Source organism: Heliangelus exortis, chromosome 1 (assembly GCF_036169615.1).
Source record: "Heliangelus exortis chromosome 1, bHelExo1.hap1, whole genome shotgun sequence".
Lineage (NCBI taxonomy): Eukaryota > Metazoa > Chordata > Aves > Apodiformes > Trochilidae > Heliangelus > Heliangelus exortis.
This window is the reverse complement of record NC_092422.1, coordinates 97,047,253-97,074,855: the sequence shown is the minus strand read 5'-3', so window position 1 is coordinate 97,074,855 and position 27,603 is coordinate 97,047,253. Positions and strand designations below refer to the sequence as shown.

Genomic DNA, 27,603 nt, shown 5'->3' with positions numbered 1-27,603 from the left:
CACCAGGAATGCAAGGGCTCAGCTCAGTTTCTGACCCAAAGTACATTTTTTATTTCCAAAGATAAACTTAAGGAGCCAAAGAGTTTGCTGCTCTTTCAGTGCACATCCCATCTGAGCAACTAATGGGCCATTGGAGTTGAAAAGTTGAAAACAAAAAGCAAAAACAAGACAGTGCAGCTGCTTTGTACGTCATGTGTCTACCCAAGAAGATGCAGAAAATAAATACATACATGTACATAGATCTACTATCAAAATGATGCATTGTCATGCAAATAGGGAACATTTCTGCCTATGAAATAGGATATGTTTTAATCCATGCTTTAAAATTCTTTGGATTTTTCATCTTTCTCAAAATATGATATAACAAGGTGTGCTAAACATATAATACTTTTTTTTTTTTAATTTTATGAAAGATACTCTTCATTGCACAGTTGTTTGTTTTTGGTTTTTTTTTTTGTTTGTTTGTTTGTTTTTTTTAAGAGTAGTTCTTAAGTTAATGTAATCCAAAAAATTTTTACAGAATTATGTTTTATGGACAAATATTGTTTTGGTAATATAATGAGAGTAACAATTTCACAAGCTGTTATCCCTCTTGAAGAGCAAGAATATGCCATATGAAGAGTAAGGAATATGCCATTATAGTTTTAGGAAATTAGAAAAAAAATTTCCTCCTTCCTTTTAGTCTTTATATTTTTCTGTGTAGTTTTAGGTAGCATTTTCTGCAAATAGCTGAAATACAGTATTTAAAGTGAGAATGCACTCCAGATGTCAAGTCTGCTTATATCTGTATCAGTGAGAGTTCACTGGTGTTCACAGCACTCCTTAGTGATGTGTCTCATTGAAAAAAAATGAGCATAATTAAGAAATATGAGATCTACATCATAAGCTGGATTGTGTCTTTGCTATGCACTTTTCTACAAAGAAAAGGAAAATGTGCACTTCCCAACCTGCCTTATGGCAGGCAAATTAATTGCTGTGAAAGACTGTATTCAAACCTCAGCACTGAGGCTGTAGAAGGTTGGATATGCAAAACAAAGAGTAAAAAAAAGAATCCTATGCTAAAACATATAACAGTTGCAATTCTATAAGTAATCTAACTCTGGAACCCTTATCACAGTGCATCTGCATTTCTTGGTAAGTGTGACATATGTATTACTATCTTTTCTGACAGCTCTTTGTCTCACCAGAAAGGCTCCCAGGTACTTTGGGGAAAACACTGAGAAATTCATAGCCCACTGAAATCAATGGAAATAGTGTTGACTTCAGTGGGCTTTGATCAGGCCTTTGATGCTATAGCAGTTCATCCAGAAATAATTAATCTGATCTTCCAAGACTTAAAAATTGCATCACACAGAAATTCATCTTGAAAGTTTGTACTTTTTTCCATTAGCTGATTATTTTTGTAGATTAAATAATATGAAAATCAGGGACAAAGTGGATTTGAGTCAAAACAGATAATTTTTTTCTTTTTTTTTTTTCCAGAATGTTAATTTTAGATTATACCAAAACTTTTTAATTAAAGAAAATAAAACTAATTTTCTTTAAAATCCACTTAGTTCAAAAGAGGAAATTCTGGTATCACCAAAAATTGAGGTTGTTTTTTTTTTTTTATTTGTTGAAAGAGAAGTTGGCTTTTAAAAAATGTTTCCCTACCTATTTTCAGTTACATTTCCACATATTATCTACCTGTTGAATCATTCTGGTTTGTCACAAATATGCAGTTCTTGGGTAAAATGGAAATTAAAAAAACCAGAGGCAACCACTTGAAATGATCATCTTGACTCTGTAGAACTTTAGAAAAGGGATTCTGTCCTTCTGGGGAAGGAGGGATCCCCGACTTTCCAAATGAACCTGACTTCTCATTCTTTTTTAGGCTTCCACAACATGGTGACCTTTCCTCTGAAAGCCACAATCCATGGCCAACCAGGACATGCCTAGCTTGAAAGGTCATGACTAATTTTGCCTGGCGTTGGGCTCTTAAAGGGTACTAATAAGGCAAAGCAAAGCATCTTCCCTGTAGCTAGCACAAATTATCAGCTCATTCATGCTTAGATACTCTCCCTTTCATTTCTTCCAGGGAAGCAAGGAGAAACTGCTTCAAAGACCCATCTCCATTATCATCTGAATGCCTTGCAGAAAGTTTAAATTCCAACCTGGTATATTTCTCAGTTTCTACGATTGCTTTTGATGGTCAAAACAGTGTTATGCTCAAGCTATTTATTGCATCTTTCTTAACATTCTTACTAAAACATATTTCTTGAACTGTATGTATAGCTGTTGAAAATCAGCATAAGTTTGCTGAATTGAAGCTCATTTTATACAGCTAAAGTTCTGATCCAAGGTATCTAGAAATCGTTCCTGCTCTGTGGCAAGAACTCCATTCAAAGCATTTAATCAATAATTTACAAAATATGCCCTTTTTTTCTGCATTAATCTGGACGGAAGAGTAGTGAATTGGTTTCTCGAAGAAAAAAGTGCTAAAATTACTTTACTCATTGCAGTTGCTTTGTTTATAGCATTGTGGCCTGATCTAAAGTTCACTGAAACCAGTGGGAGTCTTTTTAATTATTCAAATGGTCTCAGGTACATAATGCATTACTTTGTAGGACTTCAGAGGTAAGTCTGGAGGGACTAAAAACTACTGGTACCATCCAGAGCCATCAAAGTATGTGTTAAATCTACTCAGACTCACATTTACACATCAGGAAAGGAGTAAAACTGAATGTATAGGACTGTTGGGAATTTGGCTCTCAGGCTTCCATCTTACAGAATTATGTAAGGCCATTCTCCTCTGTTCTTTATTTAATTGGAAAAAGCCACCAGTGTGAAATATTCTGGTCATAGACTAAAACGTTTTTGAGCTGCAGTAGCTCATGAAGTGCCTTTTCTTTTCAGTAGACTGCAGTGAGCAGTTTTCTGCCACCTAAGTGAGGGAAGGTGGTGTGTTGGGTCAGTTGTCACATGCAAGCCATGTGGAAAGATTGGCATCAACTTACAGGTACCTCAGGGCTCCCTGTGTGAACAGAGCAGAGTGAACATTTTATGCAAGTACTTTTGGAACCATTTGGGTTTTTTTAATTATTTTAAAAACCCCAAACACAAAAGGTACTATTGAGAGTTTTGAATGAAAACTAGGCCTAAGGAAGCTTTCTACTAGTCATTCATTACTAGGAGTCTGATTCATGCACCATTACTTCATTAGATGTTGGGTCAAGCCCTGAAGGGATGAGGCTTTCTGGCCGTACCAGTACACACTGGTGTGTGTACCCTGGTCCCAGGGGTGCAGCTCCTGGATGCATGTGGGCAGGGTTGTGGTAGATCCCCCCTAGGTGGGTGGGCATGGGCCTGGTGCCATGGGTGCTCCTGTCCCTCAAACAACCCCCCAGACAAGGACAGCACCCAAGCCTCCCACTGCCCCGATCAAAGCATCCACACCCATCTCTGAAAAGACCACTGGATATGAGTGGGTGTGGCTGAATGTGAGACTAAATAAATGAATAAAATAAATACGGGCCAAGTCAGATCTGTTCCTGGGAGGAGTGCTGCTAAGCAGAGTGGCCTGGTAATTTTGGTAACAGTTTCTTACCTTGATTCACCTCTGCGGGGCTGTGCTTGTTGCAGCATGGGCACAACCCTTTTGTGGCTGGTGAAACCATGCTATGGAAACAGCAAAAGATGGCCTTCAAAAAAGGGGATGAGATATCTAGGTCTGATTACAAAGCTGAATCAGGACTGCAAAGGCACACATGCACTGAAAAGTGTTTGTATTTTTATTTTTCAGTAAAGGAAGAACAAAAACCAGTCCGAACCAGTCTACATTATGGATTTCAAAGACACCTAGGAAGGACAGTAGCATGGAGGTATAATGATTTACTGACTGAAAACAAAGCCAAAATGACATTTTGCATTCAGACTGTATTATATTGTCTTCAAAGAACCTTAGCTTGGAATGGCTTGGAAATGCGAAGGATCTACAAGAATGAACTGTAAGCTCCCCCTTGAGGCAAATGTTCAGATCATTTTTATATAATGTTTGATTATTAATTCAGTAACAAAAATATGCCATGCTGAATAAAGGGTATGTGTTTATTTTGCTAAGAGATGTAAGTTAGCTAGTGTGAGCAGTGAAATGAACAGAGCATTAGAGGTTTTTATGGGGAAATATCTACAGTGTATATCAGTTTTAAGATTGTTTGCAGTTAAACAAACCTTTGTTTCCTTTAGACCCTCATGCATTGTAATGTACTTGATGTACTGTAAATGGAACTGACAATTTTACAATGTAACAATTATTTATCTTTGCATAAATGTTTGATACAAAATATTTGTTTAGTATTTATTTGCACACCCAATCATTTTTACTCATCAGGCACACAAATTATTCTAATAAATATTAACATGGTCACTAACAGAGAAAGCCACCATGTTGTGACATCAGTCTGACGTGTCAAAAGTCAAGGATACATAAAAGTCGTTTGTTGTCATATAATTAATCTGCTTTACCTGTTAATGACCAGAACATTTTGACTTTGGTCCAAGGTCAGCATAAATCACTATCATAATAACATAAATCACAAGTGAAACCTTATTAATGATGTGTCCTTTGAAGGCAGCCAATAAGCTTGTTATTTAAGTAAAATATTTTACTTTTTCGAAAGAAAATTAAAATTACAATGGGCAAGAGTTTTAGATTAAAACCACTTGTTCCAGTAAACCTATCTGAAAAAGTACTGAAGAGCATTTTAAAATAACTAATAGTGTGTTAAGGAAGAAATTGGATAGGACTTTCAGCAGCCTGGTCTAGTGAGAGGTGTCCCTGGCGATGCAGGAGTGTTGGAACTAGATTATCTTTAAGATCCCTTCCAAGCCAGACTGTTCTATGGTTCTTTGATTCTATATCAGGTTGATTCAGAAAAGACAAACAGCTTTTCTTGGAAGTGGAACTAATAGATTGATCCCAACAATACTCAGGCTGTTATCTAGAAAAGTGCTAATTATGGTAACTGATAGAATGACTTAGAGGTAAGCTTGATGCATTTTTAGTCTTTCAGAGTTATTTTTAACAACATTAATCTCCATTCTCTTTGGTTCCTTAAGAGCTTTCTGTGCCATAAGAAAGCTACCTACTCCTAGTCATTAGGAGTAGATCTTGGGATAGTAAAAATATCATTATGGCTGATTTGTTGGTGGCAATATGGTGCTGTTGCAGAGAGTTAAGTGATTTTCCTAATGCTGAAGCAAGAGTTCAAGAGCACAAATTCAAGCTTGTTGGCTTGAAAAGCCAATACAGAACTGCTGCTGGGTAAAAGTGGGGGAGAGCTGGTGAGAAGGAAAAAGATGTCTTGCAGGATTAACTCCCCAAAGAAAATGGGAAAGGTGGAAGAGTGAAGATTTACATAAATTCAATTTCTTGATACTTTGATGTTTCAAAAAACCCATGCAAATATGTAGCAAACAGTTAATGAGTGGAAGTGACAGAAATAATTTCTATGTAGCAATTTGGAGAATGCAAGTCCCTCAGATGTCTGTCTTACAGGATGAAGATGATTGCTGGGCAGTTATCAGCATAGGCCAGTTTTAAACTGTGTGAAGGAAGAATGGAAAGTAGCACACAATGTTGTTATTATCATTAACTCAGATTCTATATGTAAATAAGAAATATTGCCTACTGGGACAAAATATTTCCATGTATCACTTGATTAGAGAAAGGAAATAGTTTCTTTCCTTGTATTTCCTTTGCTTAGGATGTTGTTAACATCCTAAGTTGATGTTAGGTAAAATACTAGGTAAAACCTGATTTTTTAGAATCCTATGTGGAAAACTACAAAGTGTGCAAAAATCAAACTCATAGTCTTATTAGTTCCATATTTAAGCAGGTGATTCTGTTTTGTGCAAAACACACAAATCCCATACATATACAAATTGTTTTGTCTTTATGTCTACACACCAAAGGGAGATAGGAATAAAGGTAAAAGGGGAAAGGGAAAAAGATAGATGTGTTTCACACTTGCAGAGAGAATATCTAGAAAATAGACTATCCTGGCATTTTCTTTGGATGCTGTTGGAGTTTCCAAAACACAAAAAAAGGTATTTATTTATGGGACGTGGTCTATTAGTGTCAATAGAATTGCTATTTGAAAGGAAAAACAAAAAAGCCCCCAACAAAGCCACTCAGCCCTCTCTGTCCTTCATATTCACATGAGACTCTACAGAATGGAAAAAAGAAAATTTTTTCCAGCTGCATGTGACATCAACTAGAGGCACTTTGAATAAGCTTTTACCTACAGGTATGGGGTCCCCTCATAGTGACCATATTCCCTTCTTCTGGCTGCCTTTCTAAATCTTTCCCAAATGGCAGAAGTAGGTAAGGCAAAGCACTGCAGGATGAACAGTAAACCTTATCTAGCCCTCAGACTGATGGCATCCCTTCAGTTTGGCATTTAAAAAACATAGTCCCAGCACCCCAATTTTCCCAAGGGAATAGAATTTTTCTTTCTTTTCAGATCTCTTGTTTTCTATTTCAAACTTTAAACTGTTTTTTGGGTGCAAGCAAGTGTAAAGCAGCATCAAGCTTCTGCTGCCTATTTCAACGCATCTTGGACCTAGGACTCACATGAAAATAATTAATATATTTTACCTTAGTAACAACTGTTTTCTCCACAGGTTAATATGCAGGCAAATGAAATAATGGATGCTGAATGAGGGTTAGAATGTGGATTAATAACTTTATGTTAGTTTTATCAAGACATAAATTAGTTGAAATTATTGCTTTATTTTAAATTATGCTAATCTATATTATATGTCAGTTTCTATACCAGAATTTATAATAGGAAATTTTTTAGTCTGAGGGGATTTACCAGTGTATACCACAAAATACATCTATGCTTTGCATTTTGGGAAGCAAAGTGTACACATAAATAGAAATATATTACTGTATTTCTGGGAAGCACGTTTTATAGTAACTGAGTTGAGTTGGCTCTTGCATTTCATTAATTTCATTAATAGACTGAAATACCATTTATAATAGTGATGTATGGTAAATGGTCCAGAAATCATGGCACATCTTAATTAAGCATTTTGACATTAATTGCTTCATCAGAATCAATTTATACTGATATCACAATGCACTTATTTTCCATGGCTGTTTTCTGGTGAAGGAGAGTAATAGGAGAAACAGCAATCCACTATGAAAGACAGAATTTGCAAATTTTTGTAAGCTGGACTGTATTTTCAGCAGTTCATACCTTCATTTAGCCATGTAAGCATCAATTCTTAGAAAATCATACATCTGTGTGCATATGTGTATATACCCATACACAATAAGTTAGAATGCACTTTGCATTTACATACAGTACTTTTGAGTTTAAAATATTAGATTCCTCCACTAGGCTGGGAATAGGATTAAACTAACTAGGATATTACACTAACATTAAGACACTACTGAAATTAAACCATTCCAACAAGTACATAATTATATTTTAATAGAAACCCATTTAGGAAAGAGACCAAGAAGATTAAAAAGTCCCTTTTTTTCCCCTTCATATGCTTCATCCTTTTAGAATGGGCTGTGATGAGCTATTGTCATAGATTTTATACAAAACACAAAATAAGTCACTAGTCACTAGTGCAGAAAAAAGCCACATAATATATCAAAGCAACCCTATTATTTTTTTGTTTACCAGAAACAATTGATGCTATTGTCAGACATTTAAAAATATATTACTTCTTAAGAGAGGAAGATGCAGTATTGTGTGTCTATGCTGGGGTGTACACAGGCATATATTTATAACTATTTGCTTGAATAATTGCCAAAACAATTTCATAAAAAGAAAACTTAGAAGCTGTATTTAATCCTTATTTGAATTATACAACAGAGAACTTTTGGCTTACATTCAGTTTATTCATTAGAAAGCAGCATGATACAAAATCACCCTTTATGCATAAGCCATAAACCTTATTCCATTGCTGTCTGGAATAGACAAGGCAGGAGAACTCCCAAGAGTTTAAACAGATAACATATACCTCCAGTTTGAAATGTGGTGAGATTACTGAGAAGAGTTGACTATGCATTGAAGTCAAAATGCACATTGGAAAATACGCTGTAAAAACATAAAGCCAATAATGTTTGGCCTGAAATTAATAATTTAGACCAATTTTTAATAAAGCGTTTGCAGTTTGCAGACTTATGCTTTGTAGCACCCTCTACTATGTTTCCCCATGGTCTCATATAAAAAAAGTAAAATGATGAACCTATTCATTAACAAAACCACAGCATTTTTTTAAAATACTGCTCTCAATTGGTAATGATGTTCTCAATTATTACTATTTTCCTCACCACACTTTAAATATTTATTCAGTTTCTCTAACTGTGAGATTGGAATGCCCCTCTGGTTTGCATTGTTATGCAGTGTCTTACGTTCAAACTTTAAATTCTAATTCATTAAAAAATAACAAATTAATAGATTATTGTTTTGATCCAATCCACAAACATGGTGACTCGAGCATACACTCCTGGTCTTTGGGGAAACGCACACTCATAGCCAAATGATGTCACACCAACCAAGAACCACTTGTCACCATCTTCAGAGGTCAGAGGGCCACCTGAATCTCCCTGCAATATGAAATTCAAAAGTTAAAAATGAAAATGAAGTGTTAATTCAAAACCAGAGCCTGCTTATGACGTTTCATTTGTGTTAATCATCATGGAAAAAGTCTTTTTTTTTGCTGTTTTTTTTTGGGTTTTTTGTTTCTTTGTTTTTTGTTTTTGTTTTGTTTTGTAAAGAGTGTGATCTTAAGTTCTTCTCACGTCTTTCAATGTGACTGAGTGTCAAATGATTTTTTTTCCTTATTACTTTTATGTTCAACCCTTCATTTTTCACAAAACCTGTGTAAACGTGTAGGAGCCTAGGATTATTTTTTGGTTGAATCGATTCAGTAAAAATGCAGTTGTTTTTGTTCACCCTAGGGTTTCTGCAGTTTCAAATTTAGAGAAAAAGATGGCAAGACTGCCAGAAGAGGAGGTGTTCTTTTATCATATCTCCTGCTCCCTAGTTTAAGAGATTTAGCATTGCAGTAGACTGTGGGAGGTCGAATTTGATTCATACCACAGCCTGTGTGGGGCATTGTCAGCTATGAGTTCTGATGAGAAAGAAAACAGAGAATGAAAAATAGTCACTATTGAGTTAGTTGAACTGGTATTATTTATGTCTTGTCATGGCCCTGTGATTAGAACTTTACAGGAGAGTTCTGCAAGGACTTATCCATTAAAATATTTCCACCCATAACTCTTGGGCATCCACAAAAGTTCAAAGGCTGTGACAGCAGCCTCAAGGCTGAAGCACTATCAAGGCTCACTTGTTCTTCTTTGCTTATGGTTGAATGGTCATTGATCACAACACTGGTCACTGGTGCTCTCTATCAGCCTACAGTGCTACACTGCTTTTTTTCAGTATGAGGTTTAGAAGGCAAAGAGGAAAGTGGAAAGCCACAGAGGCTGAAGGAATGGTAAGTGAAATTAATCTTGCACAAGCTCCTCCTAAACCAGCCAGAGTCACTGAACCTGATGAAGGCTTATGCTGTGAAGGCAAAGCAAAAGCAAGGATGTGAGACAGCTGCTCATCAGATTTGAGAAGAACCAGCCAGTCTCTATGCCCCAGACTCTGTATTGCTGGAAGAAAAAAATTACATGATGGCCAATTCTGATTATGTCCTCAAAGGGAAGCAGTGTGTTATAAGCAGAGCTGGAACTGATAAAATGAGATCCCCAGGAAGCATCGTATGAGATCAGTGCAGAAAGGCAAAATGCTGTGGCCAAACACTGACAAAAAGTCACGAAGCACTTCTGAGATTCAATCTATATTGCATTTATTTTTCGGTACTCTGCTTTTCCCTAAGCGTGTCCCTTTTGGAATTACTTATCATGAATTATTCAAAGCTTAGTGCAGAATATTTCCAGTCTTCATATTTATCTCCCCCCATAGTGGTTTATGTCAAAATTATATGAATTACATTTTCATTTTTTCAACTTTTATCCTGATAAAACATTAATGGGCAAAATAGTGTGAGTAGAAATCACAGTCATGGGCAGTGATTATCCTGGTTTTAATGACTGGACAATTTTATTAGATGTGGTGTAAACTAGCAGGGGAAATGACTAGCTTGTGTTTACCTGACAGGAGTCTATTCCTCCTGTGTCATATCCTGCACAGATCATATTCTCAGTAATTCTATATTCTGGCATCCATTGTTGACATTTTTCATTTGAAATGAGAGGGACCTCTGCTTCTTGCAATATATCAGAAGTGGGACCTGATGAAAATACAAAGTACATTTATCCACTGTAATAAATAGGTACATCCTGCTTGGCATGCTACTGAAGCAGCAGGAAGCTCTGTTTCACCACTGTATTATTCAGGCTTATATCTCTGTAACACAATCACTGATTAAATGGTGCTCATTAGCTGAATCTTGTCTTTCATTTGTGTAATGGGACAGAGTTTGGTTATAATTAAAGCAAGATTACTAAAATCAATGACTATGAACTCACTGTGGGGAGATCTAAAGGACAATTAGAGGCTTAGGAGCTTGGATTGTCCAATATTTCCTCACTATTCATTGTATAATTTTGATTGAGTATTTCAGATTTTTGTAAAAATCTCTGTTACTGATTCCTACCCAAAATTTCAAGTCCAATTTTTATTCTGAAAATGTAAAAGCAAGTGTGTACAAGCTACTGTGGAAGTGAAATGACATGCTTAATATTTTGCTGAGACTCCAAATCTGGAGCATGGGATATACAAACACAACATATATTTCACACTACAGTCAGTATCCTTGACTTCTGGGGAAAATAATTTTCACATTCCCCAAAAGACTAATCTTCCTCCTCCCCTGTCCAATATCTGGAAATAAAATGGACATATTTCACACTGAGAGCAATAGTCATCCTAATTTCTAAGGGAATGAAATAAGGGTTTTTTTCATCATTTAATGATATACAATCTTCAATATGTACATTTTTCTAGTAAATATGTTTACTTTATTTTAGAGAAGAAATAGTGGAGGTGAGTAGTTCCCAAATTTTCATATGGAGGAATACCTCTCTAAACTACTTGACCATAGCAATGCCTGTGGAATCAGGAGGAAGCTTTCCCTCTGTTTTATGCCTGTTATAATTTTCCAGAGAGACAACCCACCTTCATTCATGATACTACCCCAGCCAGCAATGGAGCAGTTAATTCCTGGTAGAAACAGCTGATTTTTTTCTGGTAAGCAGATAGGTTGTATATAATCTGTGAATGAGAAAGAAACAATCAGTTTTAGCCTCTTTTCTGTATTCAGGTTTTTATAAAGTCACATAACGTTCATTAATTCAAACCCACTTTTTAGGCAAGATATCCAGGAAGTACTGGACTGAATCCAGAATGATTAAGTTGTAAAAAATGTCACACTACCACTTTCAGATGCTTAGCACAGTTATAGTTTTGCATAACAGTGTAAAAATGGTTTGTGGGAAAATAAGAACTCACCTGTGTATTGTACTTTGTATTGCAGGTGCATCAGAGCAATATCACTGTCTTTTGTATGCTTCATGTAATGAGGATTTGTAACTATTTTATCAATGTTTTGAACTACTGTTGGAAGCTGTGTCATATCTGATTGGTCATACAAACCAAGAACTGCTTTCCATTGAGATGGTTTTAATTGCCTCCTAGAAGATGCAAGGAATGTTCACAATTAGGAATGATTAATGAAAATTTTGTAAAATAATTTTGGAAAATGCTTATCTCTGACCTCATGGTAATACATAGCATTTGCATGGTTTTTGTCAAAAAAAAAAAACAAAACAAAAAAAAACCAAAAAAAAAAAACCAAAAAAACCCTGCTGTGAATGTGCTTACTATTTTTGTGATAGTAATATTATCTTAAACAGCCACTCTGAAGAATTATGTGGTTGACTTTTCATGTTGAGCTTATAATAAATTATTAATAAAGAATTAATCAGACTCTAGTGCAGAGGAGGAAAATACATTAACTAAATTACTGTGGCTTTTTAAACACTGTGAGGAATACCGCTGACTGCTCACCAGGCAATTAATATTAGGCCCAGTTAGAAAATTGTTATGGAATATCTAAAGAATAATAGGTCTAAAACATCTCTGGGAATACTGCAGCTCATGGATTCAGAAAATTAGTCTTCTAATTTTTTAATCTAAATTAGAAAAAAAAGTGCTAAGGCAAAATATTATGTAATCTTGTGTTTGCTTTTTCGTTTTTGTTGGGTTTTTTTTTCTGAGCTATGTATGCTGGTTTGAGGCTGTAGTTAAGTTAGAGACTAGATCAACAAATTTATAGTTTCAAAAATACATTTTCAGTCTGATTGTTTTACTGAATTGATTTCTGCTGATATTTTGGTTTGACATCAAGACTTGTTCTTGTTCTAAACTAGGAGAATCTAAGGTAAGAGTTCATCATTAAGGTGCGAAACTACAAGCTCCCACTTAGGAAAATTCCAGCAAAATCAGGATGCTAACATGAGATTTAAGTGAAAACATAAGGTGATTTAAGTGAAAAGGGAGTACCATGTGTATATATATATTGTGTTAGGACTGAGAGAGCTTGGTCCTTCTTATTTCACTTTGTGTTTTGTAGAGCTCCTGTCATGTAATGAGGCAGCATTAATATATTGGCATTGTCTCCACTGCCTATGTAGCTATTTATAATAAAAGCTCTACTGTAACGTTGGATATTAATGTTCCTTTTTTTTCCCATTCCAGTTTCTATGTGCCTTCTACAGCACTTATTTTTGTTACAGATGTTATATAAGCAAAACCTAGAAAATATTTAATTATGCATCAGTTCTTTGAATGGTACAAATAACACCACCTAGCAGATATTCAGTATTCCCCCATCCATACGCATAAATCAAGACTCATTCCAGTGATACACAGTAAATCTTGATCAATCCATGATAATATACAGGCAACACTGAGATTACCTTTATGGAGTATGATGTCATCTTTTATACCACTGGCAGTGGTTCAACTAATTAATGGAGGCCCACACTAATTGTGGATTAAGTGCAAATGCTCAGTATTAATACCATGCATTTGAACAATTCTTCATTGTTCAGAAAATGCTGCTTAGTTTCCATGATTCTCTTTTACTAGAATGTAAAGTGATTCAGGACACAGTAATTAAACAGAGAACTAGTTGTTAATTTTTTATATCAGTGTCACAAATTATTCATAATCTGATGTCTCCTTAATGAACCTGCACGTAAAACAAGTGTTTCATCTGCATTAAAATAAAAAAGAAAATATATGACATGGATGTCTTATGGCCATCTCTGCTTGTTGGGAAGATGTCAGTCAGTAGAGAGAAAGAGGCACTTGTGAATTTATAATTTCATTCTAAATTAAACATCTAGAACTATCTAAAAAGTGCCTTTCCCCCACAATTTCAACAGGATCTTTGGAAAGTGTGTTTTGCTCTGTACAGGATTGATCAATGGCTCAGGTCCCACTTCAGCCAAGCTTTATTAATGACTGCCCACCATTTGGATGCTTGAATGTTGTGGGAGTATCAGAAAGTGTTAGCTTCTGAGTACAGTGAGCTTTACCCATATACACAGTGTGCTGCTGTCACCAGCCATTCATCACTGACAAGAGAAGCTCCACAAATAGGTCTGGAATTAAAATGGAGTGAAACTATCCAAGGCCAAGCCTCTCTTCTGGCATCACTTCCACCAACAATCCTTGGTCCATTGTTCTGAGTTACCAGGTGTTGTCCACAGGCTAAGAAAAAAAATAAAAAGTAGCATGTGTTCAGGGGAACACAGTGTTTTGTGGTTTTTTTTAATAGATTAGCTAATATTCTTTAAAAAATAGGATTTGTATTATCTGAAGTGCTACTCAGAAATTCTGTCACCGTGGAAAAATGTTTGATGCTTTATAGCTGAAATAAAAATACCACTTTATAGCTTGGATTTAATGTGTTCTTTCCTCACACCTACTTCAATTTTTATGTTTGTGTTGTCAGTACAGACACATCTCTGGTGTATGGTTAACTCTGAAAACAAGTGAAGACTGCAGATTTTTCCATGTTTACATCATTATGCGTATAGCTTTTATAGTCTATTCTCTAATTTTTCAATTCAAACTGTAACCATTAGGCTTTATGGACTGAACAGTTTTATTTCTGTGTGAAATATTCCCAGGATATGTGTACTTACGTTTAATGTTACATTGCAGATGAACCACCAGCTTGTTTAAACAGTGTTCTCTAGAATGAAAGTGCAATTAAATCACAATTATCTGCAAACCAAGTTACACTAACAAATGTAAAATATACATACATACACATGCATATGTAAATGAGTATAAGCATATATAGAGACATCAGTTTATCAATATAAACTGTTAAAGATGATATTTTTCCTACATGATTTAATTATATTTTAGTTATAAATACACAGCATTATTTTATATAATACTAAATGTACAGATTCCACTTCAATGGACACTTAATTTTTGTATGTTATGGAAATAAAACTAGACTCTCCTAGAGTTTTGGGAAATGAACCATCTGTTCTGAACAAAATTGCAACTGCATATGATATTTTTTTCTACCTTATGAGATGTTTCAATAACTTACCACTAGAGATCAGTGTGACCAAAGAATTTAAGAGTTTATTTTGATCTTACTATATCTCTTTACTAAGATGATAATGCACTGTAAAATTTATATAGCTGCATATACAGGGTTAGAAATTATCTAGCAGAGATATAAAGCCAGAATGTGAAGAGTGCAAGACCACAGATCAAAACTACTCAAGCATTTCTGATGCCAGAGATTTTTAGATTATTGTCATAGCTTGTAAAGAATCTGAACACTTGGGACATTGTGTGTGCTAGCAATTTAAATTTGATACACACAGAAATATCAGAAAAAAAAAAAAAAAAAAAAAAAAAAAAAAGAAGTCTGTTAACAGCTAGTTTACAGTGTGCATTCCACAGATTTTTAAAAAGAAAAAAGGCAAGGATTCTTTAAGCATGCGATGGTATTATGTACCTTCACTATTTTTGCTCTGAAATTTGATAAATTTTGTGAAGGGAATAACACAACATGACCCAGCTTTTTTTGCAGTGGCACAGTGGTGCAACAAGGGCAAATGGGAACTGTGACTCTTCTCCACCTCCCCAATTAAATCTTCATTACAGAGGGACTAGGAATGAGAAACGTCTCCAGCTATGAGTACTCCCACGTTGTGATTTTTCACTTCAAGACAGATCTGTAATTTTAAAGCTGTAATTTAAAAAATGGAAAACAAATTTTGTAATTTGTAGTCAAATCTCTATTGACTTCATAAATGAGACAAACATAAGTGACAATCAGAAACGCATAAACTCCCTCCATTGTCTTTAAAAGATTGATCAGTGGTATTGTACAGATAAATGAGCCAAGCTAGCACCCAAAATGTCAGATTTGTTGCTGTTTTTTAACACTGAAGCAAGGAGTTTTGTGTAATTAGGTTTTGCCCCAGCACCAGTACCTTCTGATTCTTTAGTAGAATCAGTATCAGGTCTCTGCTTTCTCTGCTTTGTTTTTTTTTTTTTTTTTTTTTTTTAAATTTCTGAAGCTATCTCCCTTGCCTGCACTTCAATTCACCAGTCCTCAGCTTCCTCATGGTCAGCACAGGAGCATCCAAAAGGCAGAAAAAGTATTGCACATGCTGAATACCCATCCTTGTGTGCCCCTCAGTGTCATCAATGTATCTAAAAATATCATTTTTATAATATATATATTTTTACTATGAATAAAACACAGCAGAACAAATTAAGAATTCTATTCTGCTTTTTGACTCTCTAGTATATTTATAATGGAAACCTGTAAAAAAAAATCCTCAATATGTGTTCAGCATTTTAGCAATTAGTCAATAGTTTTCTGCCTCAGTGCTTTTGGTATGATTCTAGGAAAATGTGTATAATAAACCATCTTGTAAGTGGAAAGACAGTAAATCAAGTAATTTTATACATGTATATATATATATATGATAGCAAGCCTTTCTTCTTTTGGAAGCATACTATAAATCCCAGAATATATGAAGAACATAATCCTAATGTTACATTTTCATTTAGTCTGCAAGAAACTCTACCAGTTTGCTAGACCCTTCAGTAACACTTCAGCTGTTATTTGGACTGTGAAAGATTAGAAAATAATCAAATTTATTGCAAGAATAATCTCACCTAATGATTCACTTTTAGACATGGAGACAAAATCAAGAAGTAATTTTTAAGCGGGACTAATTTGTCTAAATATAGACACCCATCTATGGGTTGTTTACCTTACCAATCCCCTCTTAGTCTTAAATTTGTGTCAATAAAGACAATGGATTGCAGAGTGTGACTCAACATATTTCCACAGATGCCTTGATGGATCTCAGTTGGGAGTGCTTATTTTTCTCTATTGATTACAGAGATAACCTGATGTGATAACTGCTATACAACCATGGGTGTGTGCCACTCCCTTTGAAATCTTCTACTGTGTTATCTATTATTAATTTAGAGATTTCTAGATCATAAATGTTTTGTAAAAATAATCGTATTCCCCGCTTCCACAGTAAATGTATAAGGACTCCACTTAAATTTGTACTAAATTATAGCTAAGAATGTACTGAGCATAATTCTCCTTTTAAATCTACAATAGATGGACAAGGCTGGAAGGGGGAAGACTGAGTTGTCAAATGTTTTACATAATTCAACAGTAAACAGAGATTAAAACCTAGATATGGTTATAGCCCAGATGACATATAGAATCATGTTACCTCTCAGTTAAGCTGGAGATAGAAATTAGGGTATAAATGATCACCACCTTCCTTTAAGTTTTACTTTGTATGAGGAAAAAAATTTACTCTACTCACCTTTTCGTAAATATTAGGCTGTGATTAGATGATTTGGTGATGCTGACAAATGGGCCATCTCCAGTGGATAATACAGTTGATGACATATTTACGCCTCTGGAACCAAAAGAGAAACATGCAAATTTTTAGATACTTAACCTGTTCCACCACAGGAGGAATTCTTGATAAATGATTGTTCTGGGAGAACAAACTGCATAATGTTTTTCCTGGAATAATTACCATTTTCAGGAGATTTTTTAAGCTTAAAACTCACATGGATTAAAATGTGGCTCACCTACTTTCACTCTTACATCTTATTCTAAGATTTCTAATGCTACAATAATACTGAAGGAGACAGAAATTAATTATTCTAATAGCAGTAAATTATCAGCTTCTCCTTTTCTGTGCCATAATGAAAGGTTTGCAGTACCAGTTCTTAATTGTATGGAGCTAAAACCTACTATGCAAAATGGAACAGTAATAGCTGAACCTTGAAATGTCACAGTTTTTCTTTTTTGAGGTGGTGTAATTATATTGCTACTATGTTTCTGTGCCTAGAGAAGAAATGAAACTACATTTTATATCATGAAGAATCTAATGGAATAAAAGCTGCATCTCTTAAAGTGTCACCTCATAGATGTGTCAAAATCAATATGACAGTTTGTAGAGTATGCCAAGAGTGTTATGTTTGCTACTGAACAGGATAGTTCCTCTGAGGTGGGGATTACTCCTCAACTTGATTTTTTTCTTGCAACAACAGACGTTTGAACACCAAGAATTCTGTGTACTACTGGTGAGATAAATCAATTTGATGTTTACATCCCATATTCAGATTTACTTTATGGACCATTCTGCATCATATACTTTGTGATTCTGTATACAGCCAGATTGAAACATACACCCAAGAAACTTTTGTTTTGTCTTGAGAAGAGCATGGGGAGAAAAGATTGCTGTGGCCTGACTAAGAAATTTTGAGGAGGCTGAATGCCTACTTCCATCTGACCCTTTATCTTTACATAGCTCAGGAGAAAGAAGAAAACCATTTGTGCAGGTTAATACACAGGGATAATGTATGTATTGAGAAAGTACCATCTCTTCTCATCAAGTGCAATAAACCTCATTCTTCTGGGAAGCACGAAGTCTAGAACCTTTCTGCAAATCTGCTGCATATGGAATAAAAATAGTCTTTGGAGAATGAAGGTGTTCAATAGCCCTGCTGTTCCACCAGGAGAGCTGTATGACCCACCCTACTGAAAAAGTAACCACTGCAGCATTTTTTAATCTGGAAATGACAAAGCCCACTTAAGTCTGTCTCTAGATATATGTGCAGCCTAGTCCATACATCTTTTTCAATATAAACCACTGGTATACTAATATGTATTCAGAGATTCTCCCAGAACCCTGACTTAACCTTATAGATGTTATAGAAAAAGTAGTAAAGTGCCAAGTAGGTAGAGTCAAATTCTTTGATGAGGAACTTCACTGAGATCAGTCTAATCACAGAGCTACAATGAGTGCAAATATGTGTAAAACCTACTAAGCTGCTTCTTGGGAAAGTTAGTGAGCAGGAGCTTTTACCAATGTAAAACATGAACATGCTACCAGGAGAAGCTTAGAGTATGTACATTTATGAATGCTGTTGGCTTATATTTTCCATGGCACGATACCAGGAAACTTTGTATGGATGCATGTCTGTTTTACTAGATTATATAGCAGGCTCCATAATAGGGCAAAAGTTACAGAGCTTCCATGTCAAAGCTTCTTGAACCTCATAGTACTTGTGAAGATCTCTCATCTCACTTCAGCATCTTTCTTGGTCTTTTACAGCAAACACTGAGCAATTTAATTTTATTTTTATAAATGCTGAATTTCTGGATTACAGATTGGAACTTCTTTGAGCTTCTCTGTAACTGTAAAAGCTTTATTATACCTCCCCAGCTTTTGGAAAGAAAATCTAAGTGCTTTTTAAGAAAACTTCCAATAATGACAACTGGAAATCTCTAAGCTTTATGAGTGACAACAAATTTTTTCTGCTACTCTTCTAATTAACTTATTGGTGAGTAATTAGGGCTAAAAATTAATATTAGTATAAGGAATCCTAATTTTCCTTTTCCTGCAGTGTTTCTTTTTCATCTGCTGATTTTCTGACAATTATTAAAAATAAACAATGAAGAACAGTAATAAACACTATCTTTGGTGTAAGAAAAAGCTTTTTTTCAGATGTGGATTAATGAAGAGCTCCTTTTTTCTACATGCTTCCATGCACACAATTTTTTAATATGAAAATTGGCAAACTATTAAAAAAGCAATCTCTCTATAATTTCTATATTTTAAATGAAGTTTCTTCAGCGATATGCGCAAGCCAAGCTTACTCGTAATGTGTGATCCTAAGTGAAGGTGCGTACATGCAAATTAAAAAAAAACCATTGAGACTTCTGTGGATTTTAGATCAAAGTGCACATTATTACTTGGTGACATTATATATATGACATTATATTCATTTTATCACCACATTATTAGGACTGTCCTAATTCTGCAAAATGCAGCCTGCAAAATGCAAAACCAGCCTGAACATGCTGAGAACCAGGCTCTTACATCTAGCACATGACTCTCATTGGCTATGCAGCAATGTAATATCATTCTGTTTAATACCCCAATTGGTTCATCTGAATAAAAAAACCTCTGTGCATAAATTTTAGGTGATCACTTCTAGCCCTTTCAGGCTATATGTTATATTCTTAGCATACTGACAGCCTGCCTCTGACAGCCAAAGACAGGATTTTCTGAGGTGTCTCAAGGAGCCAGGCATGTACCTACTGCTGATCATTCATAAGATGGGACAAAATAAACATAAGTGACCTGGAAATCTCAAATAAGACACTGAATTCTAATGAATTCATTTCCTTCTCAAGAATTTTGTGAGTTCATGAAGAAAACAGATTGCAGGGTTGAAGCAGGTCCTAAACTCTCAGTCTTTGTTGGACCTTTGGATATGTCAAAATTGCAAGGTATCCATTCCTGGATACAATTCAATAAAGATCCAGCTGTCTCTGGTCCCCCATGCTTGTGAAGCAAGCATGTTTCACACCAGAGCAGTAGAATGTTGAAAAGATCAATGTATGACTTTGGTGGTTCAAGGAAAAGTGATGCTAAAACCCCTCACATCTTAACAGGGTTGTCAGATGCTGACAGTCTCAAGTGCAAGCTGAGGAAAGGATCTTGTTCAGGTTTCTTGAGAGCATCAATTTGGGCACCTTGCAATCCATACTCTTTAAGAATATTTATAAATTGTTTGCCTAAGCTAAATTTTGCAGATGAACACAGACATCTCTCCAGATTTTCCTCTGGTTTGGCACATATCGCAAATGTGACAGTCACATATTTGAAAAATGAAGGGGAAAGGATTCACATATGTGATTTCTTAAAATCTGTGTGGAACACTGCACTTTCTAGCCCAGCTACTTAAATAGTCAGAATGTGCTACAGGGCTTCTTTAGTTTCAATCCTTTCCATATTTTACATAATAAATAAGACTAGCAAATGTATAAGCAATTAACATCAGAAGTAAATTGTTCTAGACAAACCTTAGCCTCTTTCTCTAATAAAACATGATTCTAAAACATAGAACTATAGCCTACTCAAGCCCTGCTATTACAAACATCCATTTAGTAAAAAATGCGGAGCTTATTAGTAAATATGTTGCTATGGGTGGATTCTTGGAAGACAGAAATAGTGTGATGCTTACAGCAATTATAAATATGTATATGCATGGGAATTTTGTCCTAGTCTTTAGGATCAGTGACAGCAGCTTCATCCCGGCCACGGGACTGTAATGCATTTTAGGTTTGAAAATACCTTTTATTGACAATGGGAATATGTAATAAACTAAGAAATGGAATTAGAAGAAGTTACCAGGAAACTTAATAGGATATTTTTAAAGAAGTATATCTGGCTAGTTCATAGAGACAAATTGAAATATGTTGCTACAGAATCTTATGGAGACAAAAGGCACAAAATTACCAGTGTCCATAAATTATAAAAAGAAAAGAGATGGGGGAAGGAGAGAAAGAATCTGAGGAAGAAGGCTATTGGCCACTATAAAGGACAAGGTAAAAAAGAACATTTAGTCATAGTTTGTATGTTTTTATATGAAAGCATAAATGAGATGCCTGCATGCATCAATTCTGACTACAGTTTATGTATGAAGGTAAATGGTACTTAAAAAACTGCATTACCTCCCCAAAGGGAAAAAATTAAAAACAACCCCCCAAACCAGCATACATTCATCCAACGATTAAAAATATTCTTAAAATAAAAAACTTAAAAATATTCTTAAATAAATATTTTCTAAGTCCTCCTAACCCTGTGATTTTTCCAATTAATTTATCAGAATGTCATTTGCAGACATTCTACTTTGGTCAGAGACCAACATAATGAATTGCAAGCTTAGAATTTAATTTGATTATTACTTGGATGAGTGACATTCTCTGAAATGCTCAGCACTGTAGGAAAGCTATTTATTATTCAGTGGATGGCAGTGAAGTTGCATACGCTGTAAGCAAGGCCAGAATTTAGGCCATAAATTTTAGCATAGATTGAAAGATACAACACTCCTGCACTCAGCTCTCTCCACCCCTTCCCTGGAAATGCTGCTGCACAGTGAATGAAGCCAAATCTGTTTTTCAGCCTTATAATTCCCTTGTCCCTCCAGCCTCTAAGTATACCTTAAGAGATACACAGTTTCCTCTCTCAGCAGCTCAGATCTAGTGAAAAGGATGAAATGGGAGCCCAAGAGCTTGGTACCCAAGTGACTACCATGAATTTACTTGAAATGAACATTAGTATGATAGCAGAGCAGGCAAGACTGCTGTTTGCTACAGCTTTACTCTTGAGCTGTTCTTATGAAAGTGAAGACTTAAATGATGACAAAGTGCTAAAAGACTCGTCCCTCCACATCAGTCTCCTGGTGCTCTCCAATATGTATCCTTATGCCTAATTTACCATCTCAGAGTCATCAATCATGTCACAAATGCCAAGAAAATAGGGTTTGTAACACTTAAAAATTTGTTGGCACACCAAGAACTTCACTTGCCGCAGAAAAATACTTTTGCCCTTTTTTAAATGGTAAGGACACCAGTCAAATGATGAGTAAAACACCAATATAAAGACTCAATAAACCTGAAAACAAGTCACAATGGATATTTTTCACTCACCCTAGCCCCAGCCGCTGGCAAACACTGTCTGAAATCTGTTCATTCCAATCATCTGCACAGGTCAGGTACCACGTCTCCCCAATCCTGGCCTGCAACAGCCCTTCAGTGCTTAGAGACCCATTAAGCAATCTCACTGTAGACCAAAATGGACAGAAGTGTTTTAGATACGTGGTAAAACACCCTCCCCCCACCAGCCCCCAGCAAACAGAAATGTAATATAAACAGATTTGTTATTACAAGCAAAGAACAAAAAAAGGTTAAAATACATTACAGAGGTAATAAACCCAGCATCTCCAGGATGTTGTGCTCCCACAGGAAAGAAATGTTATTGTTATCTCCTTCTATATTTCTGCCACTGGAGGATTCCATACCCTGTATTTTGCAAATGTCTCATGAATAGACAATAAACAGTACATTTTCCATCAAGTCTAACTGAAGTTTTTTCTTAGCCAGCATTATGTAATTTCCAGACACTATGTGAAAACCTAGCTACGTGATGCTCAGTAACACTGATTGGAAATAAGGTTAAAACTAGAGCTGACAGAAAATTGGATTTTCCAGTTCCAATTGCTATGAGAATTTTCACTGCTTTCATTGCAGCCTTATACACACAAAAATAATAAAAGCTCCCTGAAATTCAGTCTTTCTAACAAAATTTTTGCCAAACCAAAATATTCGGAATTAAATTCAGAAACTCATTAAGTATTTTGTGAAAAATCATATACATAGTGAGTAAGGGAGATGGACCATAACGTTTAGGAAGGTCAACCAAATTCCATGTATGTCTCAGGAGCTACAGCTGCATTTCAGGCAGATGACAGTTATTGCCAGCATTAAGGGAAAAACATACAATGCATTTGAGACTAACTGGCTGCCAAAATTAAAAAAAAAATCTTAGTTGTTCAGAACACTTATTCCCACAAAAGTCTAAATCATACTCACTGTAGTAAAAAGTAAAATATTAATTTTAAAAAATACATTTTTAGGAATGCCTCTGACACCCAGAGTGTATGACTGAAAGAAATGATATATTGTGATTAACTAATGGCAAACTTCAGTCATAAGAAATTTTCCAGGAGAAAATTTCAGAACTGGTTCCACTCTGAGATTTCTCCAAATTACTTTTGACACCGACCCTCTCTTCTATCTAAACTACAACTTCTTTTCCCTTTTTCCTCATCAGATTCATGTTCTTCTCCAAACATATAATTTGTAAGGAATAAGAGAGTAATTGAGCACTGCTTAACAACTGCTTAATTAAAATGTCATATTTTAGAATTCTGCAAAGGAAGATAATTCCTATGTGTTTTCTTTGCAGTCCCTGGGACATTTCAGAAGTTGGACTTTTTGAAAGTAACAGTTTGCCTAGCTCAACCTTTCACTTATCACTTTGGATAAGAATCAGGTTTCAGGAAAATGAGAAAGACTTTTGGATACTGTAAAGACTAAATGTGAGGATGTGTAATTGAATTTTCATTTTATTTTAAGGCTTAGAATGATTCAGTCAATTTTGTGGATTAAATACGTTTTTGGAAACAATTCTTTCAGTCCTTTAATGTGAGGTAATTTTTAATGAAGTAATAGACAATCTATGGCAAAATACATCTTTGGGAAAATGTACATCATGTTAATGTAGGTGATGGCTGCCTTGTTCCGAGCTTCTCTAGTGATGGCTTCAAGTCTCGGCTTTCAATCTAGTGATCCTTTCAAGTCCTCTTTGCTGAAGAAGCTGAAATGAGTTTTACTCTATACATTTTAAGGAAAGAATATGTTTGTAACAAAGATAGCTAATTGCTGTAATCCAAAGAATGAATCTGTACCTTTGGACACATGCATATAATATATGTAGTACATTATAAATATGTCTTATATACCACTGTCTATATATATGTATGTAAAAGACATTGAAATCACTGAGAACTGTCAGCACACATCCAAGGACACATCTGAGCCCCAGCATTCTTCTTTAAAACAGAGGAAAACCTTGCTGTACTGAGATTAAAAGCCTGATGTTAACTCTTCCATTAGTGCTCCGTAACTGTCAGAACAGCCCTTTGTCAGAAAGAGCAATCTAATTTCTGTGCTATGCTCAACATGATTTTGGCATTAGTTTTAGATTTCAACTTTGTGTTTAGAGAACTCTATTTCCATGCTATGTGAAATAAAGCATATACTGTACATCTCTGTTTTGGAAAGAAACATTTTACCAGAAGGCTGAACAATAGCAGCTTTCTCTCTCCTTGTTTTAGGAACATGCACTTCCACTTTGAGCAATGGGTGCTGCTTTTTCAGATGTGCCATCTCTTCACCCTGTGTCAATGCCTCCACAAGATGGTGTCCAGGTGGGCTCACACTGTGCGTCTCACACTGCAGTTTGGTTTCACACCGACAAGACTATCTGGGAATTTCCATCAAGGAGACTTTTATGCTCTACCTTGCAGAATTTATACAGATGTGAAAATCGAATTACTTAGAGCAAATAGTGAGAGAATTTGGAAATATGAAGTAGATTCAGACAGAGAGCATGTAATGATTTTTAATGCAATATTGAGACCACAGATGAACTTCCCATCTTTTCCAGGAATGGCCTATTTTTTTTTTTTTTGGGGGGGTTTTTTTTTGGTTTTTTTTTTTTTGTTTTGTTTTGTTTTGTTTTGTTTTTTGTTTTGGTTTTTTTTGTTTGTTTTGTTTTGTTTTTTGTTTTGTTTTCTCTTTTTTTTTTTTATTTTCCCTATAAATTCCATGGGATAAAATTCTGTAAATTAGCATGGCCTGAATGAAGCTTCAGCAGTTTATGATAGCTGAGGCTTTGTGGCTGTTTTCCTAGGTAATTATTACCAAATATTCATTCAATCCTTAGGGAAACCTTACCACACTTGGCTTCATCAGAGCCATCTCTACACTGAGGTTGGTTGTCACAGAGGTTATACAATGCTATGCAGTCCCCACTGCCACACTGATGCTCATTGATTGCACAGGCTCCTGGAGGAAAACAGGAAAGGAAAATTAATCTGTCGTTCTGAGGAAAGTTTATGTTCACTCCAGATCATAGGGTTAACCAGAAAGAAAAATTGAGTGGAAAAATTAAATGGCCAGGAGTGGAAAAAAGAGAAGAAATGGATGAGGAAAGCATTCAGAAACAAACAAACAAAAAACCCAAACCAAACCAAAAAAGAGAATAAATACAACAATAAAGTTATAAATCTTTGTGGATGAAGTATATTTTTAGTGGGACACGTCTATATAATTACAGGAAATATACAATCATAACATCAAATTAGATTGAAAAATTGTTTATTTACTTTATTTTGCTTTCCTGGACTTACTCATTGAAACAATTAATTATCTACAAGTCTGAACCAGATTTCAATATATTAAGTGTCCAAAAACTGAAGCCAGATTTTCCCTAGTACTCAGTTCTCACTTAGACATTTTTTTTCATTATATTGGACACTGCCAAAAGCAATTTCTTTTTAAATTTTGCTTCCTTTAAAAAAAAATCAATATTTCATGGGAAAATAAAATACGAAGAAAGATCTGCTTTTCTTGTAAAATTAATTTATTTACTGACAATCCTTTTATCCCTGGGTCAGCATGATAATGTTATTAGTCTCTATGCTTTGGCTGAAAAGATCATGAATAAGCATAATTCTTTTGCAAATGGAACCTTTTAAACATATTTAACCAGAACTGGCAACAGCCACTTTGAGCACTCTGCCTTGCTAAGCTTCATTTTAATTTTACATCAAAATATGGGCAAAGCTGGCTCAGTAAAGATGCTGAACCAGTAAAAAAAAAAGAAAAAAAAAAAAAAAGTTGATTTTACAGAGGTAAATCTAAGATAAAGATTTTTTTTATTTAAAGATTTAAAGATTTATTTAAAGATTAAGAAAAATATTATTATTATTGTTAATCTGCATTAAAATCTGCAGCTAGCTAACAAGCTAGGAGACGTTTGCCTTTTATGATATTTATAGTGAGAAAAAGAGTATAGATTCTTGCTGACTTTCTCATCTTGGAAATGGGTGTTTCTTCATGAAAGCCTGAATACATACTGCTTTTTTATACATACTGCTTTTTCTTCCTCTCTTTTCTTTTCTCTCCTCTCTTTTCTTTCTCTCTCTCTTTTTTTTTTTTTTTTTTTTTTTTTAATTATTATTATTGCTGTCAGACTTCCACAGAGGTAATACAAAGCCTCTAATTAATTCTGTCAAGATTTGGCCTATTTAGTGTAAGGTTTTGTCCTGGTAAGCATATTGCTGTTCCATGTAATTCAGCATGGTTTTGGAATTGGAGAGCTGTTCATTGAATTATTTATATGAGAGACAGTTCTAGTTGTAGTTCCCCAAAATACCAAGAGTCTTTCAGAAGGGGACTGGCTGGGACAAAAACCACTGCTGTGCAAACATTTAAAAGACTAACTCCTTCCAGATTCTTCACATACTAAGGAATAATTTTTTAAAGATTAAAGGACCACATTGAAAACATTAATCAATGTTACCAAATATATTTTTCTCTTCTAGTGGAGTGATCAATAATAAGTATTTTACAAATGCAACAAAACACACATTAATGACACCCTAAAATGAGTCACAAAGCCATGTTATTTACTGGGGCTTGTATAAAGAATAGTTCGTATTTGCCCTTTAACATTTGAACAGGTTTTGATCAAAATACTGAGTCAATTTTCCACATAATATCACAAAGTGTTGCAGATCATACAGATATTTGTCCAATTACACAAAAGTAATGATAGTATCTCTTTTCATGCTAGAAAACATATGGTACATACAGTACAACTTCTAGGCTTTTTATCTTTAAATTTTTCATATTTCTGCTCGTAAAGTGTTGAGAGTCACCTTTCACTCTCCACCTTTTTCTCAAATATGTCTGACCAGTGGTATAAACTCTGAAATAAAAGGGTTCATATGCTTACCTAGATGGTAGCCAGTAGTAAAGTTTGCAAGAAATCCCTTCTTTGTTTCAGACTTGTCCGTAAGGAGGATTACTGTCATCTGGTTTGTTGTGGAGAAAACATCTGACAGTGGGTCTTTTCCTGTATATACAGCTGTTCTCCAGGAGAGAAGGAATATATTTAAGCCTTTCTTTTGTTGTTGTTCTTCTTGGGTATTTCAAAATATTTTAGGTTTAAAAGCAAACGCTGTTATCACAGGAATACAGTTATTTCCCCAAGCTGCTATCCACCTGCAACGATCGAACCCCAAATTTGATTCATATGTATAAAAGATAAGGTTTGACTTAAGAGATTATGCTTCTGTTTCTCTGCATATGTGAGCAGTCTTATTTATTAGGATTGAATAGAAACCTGACTGTGTGTGAACATTTGGGAAATGTGATGTCAGAAAGAGTATGCTTTCTTAAGTTTTCTCCTAATTTCTGAGACCAAAAAATGTGAAGAAACGTAGAATAAAATTAGAGATAATTTCCTTTCATTATATCCATCATTTGCTCCAGCTACCTAAATACCTT

At 35.0% G+C, this 27,603-nt stretch overlaps 2 protein-coding genes across 3 annotated transcripts in view; one reads left to right on the top strand and one right to left on the bottom strand.

The window, feature by feature from the left end:
- Positions 1-4,322, top strand: part of CHODL (chondrolectin) — a 28,546-nt gene extending 24,224 nt beyond the window's left edge. Inside the window, exon 7 of one of the 2 annotated variants that reach the window (XM_071755264.1) lies at positions 3,782-4,322. In XM_071755264.1, the coding sequence (XP_071611365.1) occupies positions 3,782-3,866 (85 nt within the window). In that variant the 3' untranslated portion in view covers positions 3,867-4,322. The remainder of the gene's footprint in view (positions 1-3,781) is intronic. The other variant, XM_071755269.1, reaches the window with a different exon arrangement.
- A 3,425-nt stretch (positions 4,323-7,747) lies between these two features.
- TMPRSS15 (transmembrane serine protease 15) overlaps positions 7,748-27,603 on the bottom strand; it is a 51,130-nt gene continuing 31,274 nt past the window's right edge. Inside the window, exons 18-27 of the mRNA XM_071755280.1 lie at positions 27,050-27,181; positions 24,985-25,095; positions 22,114-22,246; positions 16,922-17,017; positions 14,234-14,283; positions 13,622-13,796; positions 11,529-11,710; positions 11,196-11,291; positions 10,169-10,308; positions 7,748-8,611 (exon numbers count right to left, since the gene is read on the bottom strand). Of these exons, the coding sequence (XP_071611381.1) occupies positions 8,456-8,611; positions 10,169-10,308; positions 11,196-11,291; positions 11,529-11,710; positions 13,622-13,796; positions 14,234-14,283; positions 16,922-17,017; positions 22,114-22,246; positions 24,985-25,095; positions 27,050-27,181 (1,271 nt within the window). The 3' untranslated portion in view covers positions 7,748-8,455. The remainder of the gene's footprint in view (positions 8,612-10,168; positions 10,309-11,195; positions 11,292-11,528; positions 11,711-13,621; positions 13,797-14,233; positions 14,284-16,921; positions 17,018-22,113; positions 22,247-24,984; positions 25,096-27,049; positions 27,182-27,603) is intronic.